Source organism: Abrus precatorius, unplaced genomic scaffold (assembly GCF_003935025.1).
Source record: "Abrus precatorius isolate BTA unplaced genomic scaffold, Abrus_2018 Scaffold7, whole genome shotgun sequence".
NCBI classification, from domain to species: Eukaryota; Viridiplantae; Streptophyta; class Magnoliopsida; order Fabales; family Fabaceae; genus Abrus; species Abrus precatorius.
The window spans coordinates 2,350,266-2,363,246 of record NW_020874417.1 but is presented as its reverse complement, the minus strand read 5'-3'; the positions used below and the strand labels follow the sequence as shown (position 1 = coordinate 2,363,246).

At 30.7% G+C, this 12,981-nt stretch overlaps 1 protein-coding gene across 1 annotated transcript; it reads left to right on the top strand.

Moving 5' to 3' along the window:
- Window positions 1–11,502: 11,502 nt before the first annotated feature.
- On the top strand, window positions 11,503–12,981 carry LOC113873864 (auxin-induced protein 22D-like). Its single transcript, XM_027512211.1, has 4 exons — window positions 11,503–11,934; window positions 12,119–12,330; window positions 12,450–12,549; window positions 12,656–12,981. The coding sequence occupies exons 1-4, from the start codon at window positions 11,693–11,695 to the stop codon at window positions 12,726–12,728; spliced, it is 627 nt and encodes a 208-aa protein (XP_027368012.1). The 5' UTR covers window positions 11,503–11,692; the 3' UTR covers window positions 12,729–12,981.

The window sequence follows — 12,981 nt, the reverse complement described above, 5'->3', positions numbered from 1 at the left end:
TTCTCTGTCTGTTTCGATGTAGTTCATTCTTTTCTATACGTAGTAGTTTAATAACAACAATAAAAATAAATTTGGACACTACAGAATTTCGTTATACCATATATATAGCTTTTATTGTAAATGAGGGTAGACGCATACATATTAAATCAGTATAAATTACTGACATTGACGATTATTGATCTCTATTGACAAGAGAATTTTGTTCTAGTGATTTGTTATATACATATGTTTATTATTTTACTGGCTGTTAAATTTAAATTAAATAAAAAATATAAGTTAAATAAAAAATTTAAATTAAATATAAAAGTTTTTAGATTTATAACAGTGTAAAAAAATCTTGTCTCATATATTAGATTTATTTATAAAATTTTTTAGACTTACACTAGTATAAAAAAATCTTGTTCTATATATATATATATATATATATATATATATATATATGCCTGCATATTGCATGACTTTAAAATTTATCTATATTAATGGCTAGGAGTATTGTCAAACTTAATGAGTTAATTATTTCTGAAGTAGGACATGTCGCCTATTAAGAGCCATGGAGTTCAGATTCATGTTCTGTGGCACAGAAACAAAATCAGCAACACAAAATGAAAATCATGCTTAGGGTTGGCGTGTATCATTTTAATTTAACACCACAGGGATTACAGCTTTCGACGCTGTTAACTACGGGTCCCTGTTGTTAATTAATTCACGATATTAGACTAGGAATAGATTATATTGCTGTCTTAATGCATAACTCACATAATCTACATAATTTATTCTTTATTTGGACTGGTGAAAATTTTACTTTGGGATGCGCTAAGTGCTGAAGATGGTTCATCAAAAGAAATTGTGGGAGCAAAAGCAGATATATGAGCAACACATTGAAGAATTGATGTATACTATATATTGATATGTGAGGTGTGCTGCTTCAGAATTGCACGAGCACACATTGAAGTTTCCCACATATGCACTCCCTTTCAACATTGGGGCAAACCAAACTGCACCGCGAGAAAAATAAAGAAACTGAAGATTTTGTCTAAGATTTTCTTGGCCTAGTTAATTAGTTAGAAACACCAAAATCTTGTATATATGGCTATGGCTTTGATTTGTGGGATGACTGTGATCCTCATTAATGCAAATTCGGGGACATCTTTTCAAGGAGAATGATTTGGTAATCTTGTCCATTATATTTAACTTAAAGTAAAGCAAAATATCATTTTTGAATTTCTAAGTCTGGCTTCTTTGTAGCAACATCTTTTTTTTTTTTTAATCCCATACGTTCTAACATGTATTTTTAATTCAAAAAAACATTTTACTTCAACTTAAATTTGAACTTTCTACCCAAATCCCTTATATCCATATCCCAATCACTAGGTTATACCAAAATGGTAACGAACATGATTCTTTTAGGAGATATATATTCTCAACTCGAATTCTTCAAGTTAGAATACAAGACGACTTTTGTGCCATGCATCATGTTTTAATTAACTAAGTATAAATTTTAAGAGGAGTATATATGAAATAATATTTCTTTTAGGCACATGACAATTATTTTATAATATGAACAAGTATTCTGCCAAATTATATACATACCCAATCAGTAACATTTAATCAAAAATCAAAATTAAGGAGGTTGAACTAATAATTGGTTTAAAATAATATTTTCTTAAAGTAAAACAAATGAATGAGTGTTGAATATGAAATTTTGATCTAGAAATGAAGATAGGTGATAGCAAAAATGGTGTGGCAATTGATTTAGCTCTAATAAGGTAATGAGAGAGAAGTGGGACCAAAAGGGTAACAGAGGCATGTGGTAAGATTCATTGGGTAGAGATGGAAGAAGTGTGTGGGCCCGCAAAAGAGAGCATGTGACTTTGTTGGGCGTATGTAGCCTTAAGGGTCAAACCCTATCCCATGTGCGCCGCTGCAGGGCACCCCACTCACCCCCACTCAATACTCCATATATACCCTTTCATCTAAATTATATCTATATATAATACCACATTTATGTTTTAATATTGACCTTTATAGTATAATTTTATTATATTTATTCTTATATAAAAATATTTTCATTTAATATATTTTCTGTATAAAATTTAATAATATACATCTAATTTCACGTGTTGCAGTATCGTTTTGATCAGTTTGGGTTCTAGGTTGCTGGACCACCCTTAGTTTTTCTTGCAGCGCCCTGTTCATTGGCGAAGGATGTAGTTTGGGAGGGGATATAAGTTATGATTTCCACCCTCATATTGACGTTTTCCTTCTCAAAATTGACAGTTTAATGACGTCTTTTTTTATCTCTTTTTGCATCTCCAACATTTCATCTTTTAGTTGCCTTATTACTGCAAAAAAGCTTTCATCTCCTCCCCCTTCTATTAGAACTTCAGGAATCAGTTGGTTAGGTGTGACATCCTTCTGCTGCCGAGAAGTTCCTCCTTGTTGAATCTGTCCTTCCTACTGGGTTCTAGTAAGTACCATGATTGTTATAAAAATTGAAGCAAATAGAACTTCACGATGGGCGCCAAAATGTTCCTGTTAGGGAATTACTGATCTTTTTTTTTCTCCTCTGATTCGAGATGACGTCCTTCCTTCTATTACTGACTCTTTCTATTGCTGACTCTATCTGACGTAGGTGGGTGTACCTGCAAAGGTACTCCGATGATGAAGTCACGTATCGGTTTAGGTAATAAATACTATTTAATATTCAGAAATCAACCCTTTACATGTACCTCTTATCTTTCTTTTATAGAAATTATTATGGAGTAATGAACTTTATGAGTTAGTCTTGATTTTTGGTCCCTTAATTAAATTAGATAATGATCTAATTATTATCCTTAATTATGTTGATTATCTTTTAACTTAACCGAAAAGGTATTCGGCTATTTAGGCTGAAGGGTACTCAATTTTCTTTTCCTATAAATAGGACCGAGTAGTGTATCCAAGTAGGACAAAGTAGTTTCTTATCAATACAATAATATACATGTAATTTCATGATTTACATCTATTTTTCTTAATCTTTGCACGTATACAAAAAATTATCATTAGTGATTTTTGAGTTCTTATATTTTTATAATTGTTTTAAAAAAATTATATTTTAATATATATTATTTTTAAATACCATATAAAAATAGAAAACCTTTTTTTATGAACTCAATTTTTTAAGAATAAATTAACCTGTACTTTCTAAAACCTTTCCCAGCATTTCTCTCCCTCCTCACTTATTAGTCCCAAAATAAAATTCTTGAAATCTTCACCCAATAACGACGAGCATATGTCTACAGCGTTACACAAACCTGATTGGAGAGCGAAGCGGAAAGACAGGGAGAGAGATTATATATATAACCAAAAATGATTTATTCTGCATTTTGTTGTGGTTGAAAATAATTGTTCAATGATTATTAGTCTGAGATATTGCTAGTTTATTCATAGGGTGGTGGTTTAAACTTTAAACATTAAGCACTTTAAGATCTACTAAAAAATTTGCGGTCAGAGTCTTAGATAGGGTCTAATCTCAGTGGCAGAAAATCCAAAAGAACAGAAAGTGATTAAAAAGTTACATTATGGATTATTGGGTGTGCCAAAGAGAGACCTCGTTACATTCCTAAGTTAACATATCTTATTTTATAGAACTAAGCATAAAAAGTTTTGGTCCTTTTGACTCGGTTAATTCCGGAATGATATCCAACAACGTGCTTTCATTGAGGTCCATGACAAAGCTAAAATTCGGTTCCATGGTTACCAAAATTGTACGCACAGCGATAAAGGTTCCCCTCTCTTCATCATACCATGCACGAAAACTAATAGCCTTGGCACTGAGAATTGTTTTGTCAATATTTCAGATACAATATTTGTGTCAGTACTGCACATGCCACTGGTTTCGGTACTAGCTATCAAGGGTCAACTTTAATTTTGCGAAACAGAAAACAGAATATAGGCACTGCTACAAGAAATTAATTGGGTTCTGTTGTATACCAGCTAGCTAGGCTCATTATTTCACATGCTTAACTCACATATTTGGCTATACAGACTATAGATCTAGCATGTTACATATTCTCTTTCATGAACAAAGCCTAGTCCTTAACCTTACCAATGTTTCCTTGCTGACTTGTGCGACATGCATGTTCTTTTTTATAAATTAAGGGTAACAAAAGAACTTTTTCGTTCTGGTATAAGACGGACTTTGTTCCACATGTTCTCTCTCTCTCTCTCTCTCTCTGTTTCTGTTATTCACAAGACAACCAAATACGACAGAACAAGACTAAGCCTACCATTGAAATCAACTCTATGCAATGACCACGAGGTGATCCGGTGCAGAACTTCTCAACCAGAAATGAATCACTTCTCACACCTCTCTTGGTGTTAAGTGTTTCAAAACATGTAAATTTCAAATTAAAACGAAAATTATAACTTTGAAATAAACATATATAAATTTACGTGCTTTTGAATGTCAAACTAATCGCACTGTTGACTATATTGTCTTTGCACAATTCCCCACATGTCATGTAACTTGGGATACTCTTTTAAAATATATTAAAAAAAAAGCAAAAGGAGAATTTGCATAAAATAGGGTTCAGAAGATGGGAAACACATGCGCGCTAGCAATATTAATCCTGCAAATTGCAGCACAAGTAATCGACAACAAAACCCCTTATAGTTTTAAGTTTTTATTTTGATTTTGATTTTTTTAACGGGTAATTAAGTCACGTAATCAAAACAATATTGATTTTTTCGCTTTTGGTAGAAACGAAATAGAAGATTTTAAAACATTTGTTTTGCAGAGGAGGGAGAAACACTAAAATTTCAGGTTCATGTGCTTCATCACTTTTGCCTGCATTTGTTCCAAATGGTAGATGTAATGAGATTATCTGGATAACAAATTTCCCTTCTGTTTGAAGCTTTTACTTGTGGGTTTTTTCCTCTTTCGCTCCAATTCTGCTTGATGACTTTGAATTCTAGTCAGGTGAATTCTCTTATAAGCAGAAGTGTAAACTAAGAAGGCAATAACTTATTTATTATTTGGTGCGTAGAGAGTATCGTGGACGATCCGAGGTATTGGGTGGCAAAAGGGTAGACTAGGATGACTCGCGATGCTTTCATCATCAACTCGTTGTTTGGACAGAGCAGTTCTACATCCAAAGTGAACTCAAGATAAAATTTATATTTAAAATAAATATATTTAAATTAATTTTTTTAAAATAAATTATATAAATTAATATTTTAATATAAACCTAATATATTTATAATATATTTATTATTATAAATGATATATTTTTAAATTTAAAATTAATAAATATGTCTCTCTTTTTTTCTTCCAAAAATTTTAAATATATCCTTAAAAATGGACATATAATGATCATATAAGTAAAAATTTGGTCAAAGTAAAAATATAAAATTATCATATAACGTGCATATGCCACAGGATTTTTTTTCTATGTATATAAGTGTTGTTAGTTGATGTAAATTTTCATCGTATGTACTTAGCATTATAACATTTTAAATATAGAAGTGCATTTAATACGACATATATGACGCTTTCAATAAAGTTGACAATGTTAAGAATGTCAAGATTGTCAAATTGTAGAAGCGTACTTATATAATGATTGATGATTAGGATTATAATTAAATCTAAAATGAGTTTAGGTAATAATTTTTGAGGTGGACAAATAATTTGTGATCGGACCATGTTATTATTAAGTTCGACAGATGCTTTTATTGCAAATATGATCAAAGGAGGTGATTTGACCAAATTAAGTTATTTGACTTTGGATTTTTATTAATTTAAAATTAATTATATTGATAAAATATTTAAATTTAAAGAAGAAATTATAACTTGTTTTTTAAATTTATAGTTTACTTTTTATTTTTATATCTTAATTTCTACATTATTTTCATATTTTATCTTTTTTTAAAATTTTGTTAAAGTTGCAAGCAACGAGAACCATAATTACAGTGACAAGTGGTAATAATAAAGATAGAAGAGGTGATAATAATAATTGTATTTTTTAGTAGAGATGAGTGAGTTGAATATTATATTTTCCTAACAAGATAAAAAACGATTTCTTATTTTAAGAATTGTGGTAAAAATATTTTAAAATTTAGTTAAAAATTAATTTAACTGCATTTTAAATAAATAAATTTTATTTTAAATTTGAAAACCAACTTTTGAAAGCTCATAACTATTCTAAATAGGCTCAATGTTGTTTTATTTAATAGAATAAATATTTTAATTCTTTTAATTAATGTGACCAATCAGCAAAACCCTTAAAATCAATATTTAAACGACAATTATTCAATTAGAGTTTCAATAACCAATAAATTATGAACTATAAAAAAATCTAACTGAAGTTAATTAAAGATAAAATCTACACATATCAATTGATATTTTTGAGATATTATTAAAAAAAATCAAGAAACATTAAATTGTTAGGGAGGAAGCAGAATGCCTTTCAAAAATTGATTGGTGTTTTCCATGGAACAAGTTAATTAAGACTGCTTCATCATTTGATGTGAACATAGAGTTTTAGTTCATTATTTTCTGACGACTTGAAGTTGATCTCAATATGAAGAGGGAAAGAAAAAAAATATCTGAGGTAGTAAAAGGGACAGTTGAAGCATCCTAGTTTTGAATGATACATGTCCTGTGTCTCCCATTAACCAAGGCAATGCTCCACAGAGTATACATTAACTCAATTACTCATCCCGTTTCCGTACAGTGAGAACCGTCGAGGAAATGGGTGTGATTTGGGCCTTGTATTAGTACTTAGTGCTATTTGATTATTATTTAATCTATAAAATGATAGTGTATTAATTTCTTAATTACTTTAGCCTAGCAACTTATGAAGTAGAGAATAAACTGTTTGACAATGCCTTAAGCCATGTTGTAAGTTAATTGTACTTTCTCCTCTGCGAGGTTCTCCATTAAAGTTTCTTTTGAATGAAAAGACAACGTTTCTTTTTATCCTAGGATACACAAGATGATGAGTTTAATGTATCATATGACACTACCAGTGATGTTGTGGTTTTGCTTTGGTTTTTGGGGAGTTAGACACTATTAATTTGGAGGTTGGAACAAATAGCCTGTCGTTGAAAATACATAAAGAACTACTGTAATAATAATTAAAAAAAAAACAATGGAAAGTGAGAAAAGATTATGCATAAAAGGGTTCTTTTTTCATTACTCTTTGCAAATATTTATATTATAAGAAAATAATATTTGATTAGATTGCGAGAGTTATAAAAGTTTCTAAACACATAAGAAGGATAAAGAAGAAATTTTAATAAAATAATGAAAATAATAATAATAATAACGTTTTATATTAAACATGCTTTTAAGCTAATCAAATAAGTTGAAAGATAACCCTTTTATTTTTTTATCTTGTCAAATATACTTAAAAATAATGTCAAAATTATTTAAATTTTCAGATAAAATTTATTATGAATAAAAATATTTGTATGTATCTAGAGATACTAAATATTTAGTTAAATAAATTTTATACCCGCTTGTAAACAGGACAAGTGTGAATATTAAAATGCTTACCCGTAACCATACTTGTAAATTTATTAAAATGTTTTTATATATGTTCAAAAGAAATCTGTTGCTAATACTATTATTTTATAATAATTTTAATTTGTGTTTAACTTAATATTATATTATTGTAACAAAATATTATACTATTTTCATAATGCAAGAGTTTTTTAATTATAAATACCTACAAATAACAATAAATTTATTTAAATTTAAAACCCACTTAACGAATTTGGAGCTGATTTTTACTCACAAGTATGAGTAGCTGCCGACCTATTTATAATTTCTTTACATATTTACCCAATACGGTTGTTGAATTTATAAAAGTAAGAGTGTGTTTTCTTTACCCAATACATCTTCTCTATTCAAACATTACCTAAGTATGAGATTATACCTCCTAACAATACATTTTCCGGACTGATACTTGTAATATTGAATAGACCTTTCAACCACTTTATTCAAAGTTGTGCATTACAAAAATTGCCAACAACATAATGGTTTTCTTTTTCTTTTTCTTTTTCTTTCGATTTAGGGGTATTAACGTAAACTAGCCTTGTAAAAATAGTGCTGTCATATTATCGCTGGATCAATACTCTTTGCAGTGACCATTAAAATATTATATTTTAATAACGAAAGATAAGGAATAACACTAAATTTAGCACAGTAAATTTTTGAATAGAGAAGATGCAGATGTGGTAACAGTTGAGGTGCAGTAGTGAAAGAAGGAAGCGTATTTATGAATGAAGAAATCTAAAAAGAAGGGGCATTGATAGCAATAGCATAAGATGGGGCCAATGCATGGCCAAAAGAATCAATCACATGACATAAAGGCAAACAAGGAGGCAATTAGGGCGTGGGAGTGGGGACTAATTCTTTTAACCTACGTAATTAAATTTGGGGCCTTCATTCCCATTTCCCTACCTACTTTTATATCTAAAAAGGTTCCAATTCAATCATCCACGTGTGGCTCTAAGTCCACAATGTATCGCCATCCACATTAAGCACCCCACACGTGTGTGCTTTGATAAGATCATGTCAAGATGCTAGCTAGCTAGCTAGCTACCTCCTAGCTAGTTGCCTAGTGCCTACTATGCTTTCCAATATCACACACATATTTACACTACCTAATGTTAATCCTCGTCTATTCCAATTCTCGATATCTATACTTCTTGTAATCATGCATAAGGGTTCTAATCCCTCTGTAGCATCTCACACCCTATGCTTTGTGGTGCATTTATTTTCGAATAATCTTAATTTATTTAGATAATTTATTAGGATCATTGACATGTGATGGTCAAAGTATCTAATTATTTCTCCAATCCTTCAAGAACATAATTTTATATTTTTCCGAGGATTCTAATAATTTTATATTTTTCACTGTTTAACAATTTTTTTAATATACTTTTTATATTTTTAAATTTTTTTAGAAAACTACAAAAATGATGTAGACTTCACTCTTAATTTACTTTATTTTTATAATGAAAGCAGAAAATAATAATTTTTGTGAGTGAAGTTATTTAGCTGGAAGAAATATTAATGGCCCTTTGTGTCTGGGGTTGAATTGGAAGAGAAATAAATGGCATTAATTGGTTTTATTAGCAGAGATAGTGCCTCAGTTAACGTGACTCTGCGCATGCTCCGCTGGCCACTCTTTCCCTTCTTAGTTAACCTAACTAACATCTTTCTTTGTTCATGAGTTGCCTTTTTTGACTCGTGTGCTATGACTTTGTCTTTTTCTTCTTTGGTTTAAGCAAAGTATTTTACACACTTTTTGAGATACATTTTTAATATTGATTAAAATTTATTAAAAATTAAAAAAGCTATGTTTTTTCTATTGTTTTTTAAATGTTAATAAATTTTAAATAATAATAATAAATGCATTAAAAGTAGTGTTGCTAGCTTTATTTTAAAGAGACTCCAATTAAATCCTCCGGCAATATAAAAAAAGAAATAAAGTGACAAAAAACAGGGAATCGAACTTGCACGTTTACAATTTATGTGTCATAACTTAATTAATAGAAGCTGATGATTAATAATGATTTTTTAATACACAAATATATATATATATATATATATATATATATATATATATTCCTGGAGAGTGCATATAAAAAATAATAATGTGTCTCGAATACTTTAGTCTAACTTTAGTTAATCTTAATTTAAATATTAAAATTTGATAATTTATGATTAGCACAAGGATGATGTGTCTTTATTTACACAATTTATTTTGATAAGAGAATTAAATAAAGTTAGGAGGACGGATAGCCCCATACATTATAAGTAGCTTCGCGCTTGTCTTCGAACTTACTGTGTTAATTACCATACTTTCAGAATTTTCTTTCTTTAATTTTTCTAACACTTTACTCTAAATTTGGTTTTTATTTTCATTCTGGTGATACTGTATTAGTATATCTTTGTAAGTGTTTGTCATATTAAATTTTTATGGTCATAATTTGAGGAAATTAATTTTAATTAAACGTTAACATAAAAGGAAATATATTATGTTATTTGCATTTAACTAAAAATTATTTACGTAATTTTTTTTTTATATATTCTAATACTCAACATAAAATCAAGTAATGAAATGTTTATTTTCAAACATGTTCATTCAAATAAAGTAATTATATTAGATTTGAAGCATATGATTATGTTCTGAAGGTATCAATTGTGAGCTTTAGTTTGACGAAGGATAAGCTAATTAATAGGAGTGTTTGAGTTTATTTGTTTCCTTTTTTTATTATAGAGGATAAAATTTTATTTTTAAATTTGTAATGTGTTCATTTATATTTTTGAAAGATCAGATCTGAAACCTTTTGTTAAGATGATTTTGTTTGTTTAAAACTCCAAAATTCAATAATTTTTATAAATAAACACTTATAACTTTTATTTTAGTTCAATTCATTCTTAAATTTCATATAATTAACATGTCATTATTCCCTTTTTTAAAAGTTTGAATAAAGTCGCTAACAAAAAATTCACAACCATCCATTTGTTAAATATGATCAATTCATTAGTTTTTATTTTTTTAGATAAAAAACATGGTAGTTCATTGTACAAGGTGGGTGAGTTTAGTGATGGTAGCTCTAGTACGTAGAGGGGTAATGGTGAGGTAGATTGTCGACAATAATGAAAGCAGGGGTGGAGACAAGATGCAAAATTAAGGGGATTTTTTTGGGAGAATAATTTTTGAAAAGGTAGAAATAAAAAGAGATAAGAAGTTAAATGTTTCATAAAAGAAATGTCATGATAAAAAATAAGTTGAAAGTGCATAATGTATTTAGAAAAACAGATAAGTGTTTTGTTTTTTAAATTATATATCTCTCTACCAATAACAAAACTTGGGTTGATGTTGAACACTTAAAACTCAAATAATGAGTTAATGTTATTAATTAATAGAATAATAATATTACATTTGTTCCCTTTAATAAATGTTCAGTAAGGTGAAAAATAAGTAGCGCAAATGGGTATAATTAAATGGTTACTTAGAAGTTAAGAAGGGGAAAAGAAAGAGGTGGGTGAGTGACGCAGCCACAGCCCACGGGACTTGAATTCCAACGGGGTTTCGTGGGTGATAATAACGTCCACTCACATGGTTACGACCATCCAATAAATGACATCCACGTGGGGCCCTATCCTTATCACATGATCCAACGCTCCACGATTCGCTCCTCAAATCCCATTGTCTCAATCAAAGCCGTCCAATGTGGTCCCCAGTGTTGAACACCATAGGCGGTGCTTGTTCCTCCCTTGTCCCCCTCTTCTCCCGACAACATGTTCTTTCATGTCGCTAACTTCACTGGCAACAATATCTGTCCTTTGTAACCCCACGTCACGCGGTTCTTCAACCGTGTGGTGTAGGTCCCACAATCCTCCCTTGCCAGCATCTCATTGGTTCGTGAAAAGCGCGTGTCTGAGGCGAAAGTCGGTTTATGCCTCATCATTGTGTTCAAATTCATGCACCAAGAGAATAAGTCACCTAGATATTGTCCCACACTCATGTTGTTATAAAATTGATGAGCGACCACCTAGTCTTTCACCACAACTTGCATCACAATTCTCAATTATCGCGTTCATCTCTCTCTCTTTTCTCCCCCAAGAAATTTTAGATTGAACACAGTTCAGGTTTTCAAAAATTATAAAGGTGATCGATCGCATAGCTCGTATATGTCAACAAAAATGGAGAATAATTCCCTGAGCAGCCACGAACAAGAGCTGAATTTGAAGGATACGGAACTAAGGTTGGGTTTGCCCGGAAGTGATGAGCCTGATACACGTTCTGTTATTAGAAGCAACAAGAGATCTTCACCAGAAGCCAGTGATGAGTCCATAAGCAAGAGTCTCATGAATTCTAATGGCTCTGATATCACAAATGATGATGATGATCAAGACAACGTCCCACCCGCAAAGTAAGTGATAAATAGATATGTTCCTTTGGTTTTACATTAATAGGTTAAACGGTATATGAATGCAATGCGATTTATAACTTTTGTGTTTAAATTTTTCTAATGTGTTTTCAAATACACCCTGAGAAAATTAGTATGCAAGAGTTGGATATGAATGTTGAATAATAATGAAAAAATTGGCATGCAGGGCACAGGTAGTGGGGTGGCCACCAATTCGATCTTTTAGGAAGAACACTCTGCAAGTACAAGAAAAGAAAGGAGAAGAAGGTGAAGGGAGTGGGATGTATGTGAAAGTGAGCATGGCGGGTGCACCTTACTTGAGGAAGATGGATCTCAAGGTTTACAAGAGCTACCCAGAACTCCTTAAGGCCATGGAAAATATGTTCAAGTGCACATTTGGTAAGAACCAAGATCAAATTTTAAAAAAAAATATTTTTTTTGGATAGTCATGATTTGGCATGTGTATGTATAGAAATGAGGGATAAAATTATAATGGGAATTTAATTGTGATTAATCAGGTGAATATTCAGAAAGGGAAGGGTACAATGGATCTGAATATGCTCCAACTTATGAAGACAAAGATGGTGACTGGATGCTGGTTGGAGACGTTCCATGGAAGTAAGTTTCTTTTCTTCTGATCATTGTCATTTCTTTATTATGTTCTTTGAAAAAAAATATTTGTTGTTTGTGTGTATCATCTTATGGAGTTGCTTAACTGTTGCAGCATGTTCGTGTCATCCTGCAAGAGGCTGAGAATTATGAAAGGATCCGAAGCAAAGGGGTTGGGTTGTTTTTGACCCAAAAAAGGAAAGCAAGACCATATCCATATCCAAACATGGAGTAAAGCATTTTACAGTGACATCATCCAAGAGAATTTCCTCTGTTTGGATTGAGCAAATTAACATGCGCTTAGCCTCTGTGACTGGTCATATTTAGCTGATTAAAAGACATACGAACGCACTACACCAATTTCATTTCCTTTATTGATTTGTTTCAACAGCTAGGCGGCTTTTTGGCCTGCTTCATTATGTATACTGTTCTCCTCAAAGC

What these genes read in the sequence shown, in the direction of transcription:
- LOC113873864 (XM_027512211.1), top strand. Translation starts at nt 11,693, where the DNA reads ATGTCAACAAAAATGGAGAATAATTCCCTGAGCAGCCACGAACAAGAG. An exon ending in TATGTTCAAGTGCACATTTG is followed by an intron (nt 12,331 to 12,449) that starts GTAAGAACCAAG and finishes GTGATTAATCAG; the next exon opens with GTGAATATTCAGAAAGGGAA. An exon ending in GTTGGAGACGTTCCATGGAA is followed by an intron (nt 12,550 to 12,655) that starts GTAAGTTTCTTT and finishes TAACTGTTGCAG; the next exon opens with CATGTTCGTGTCATCCTGCA.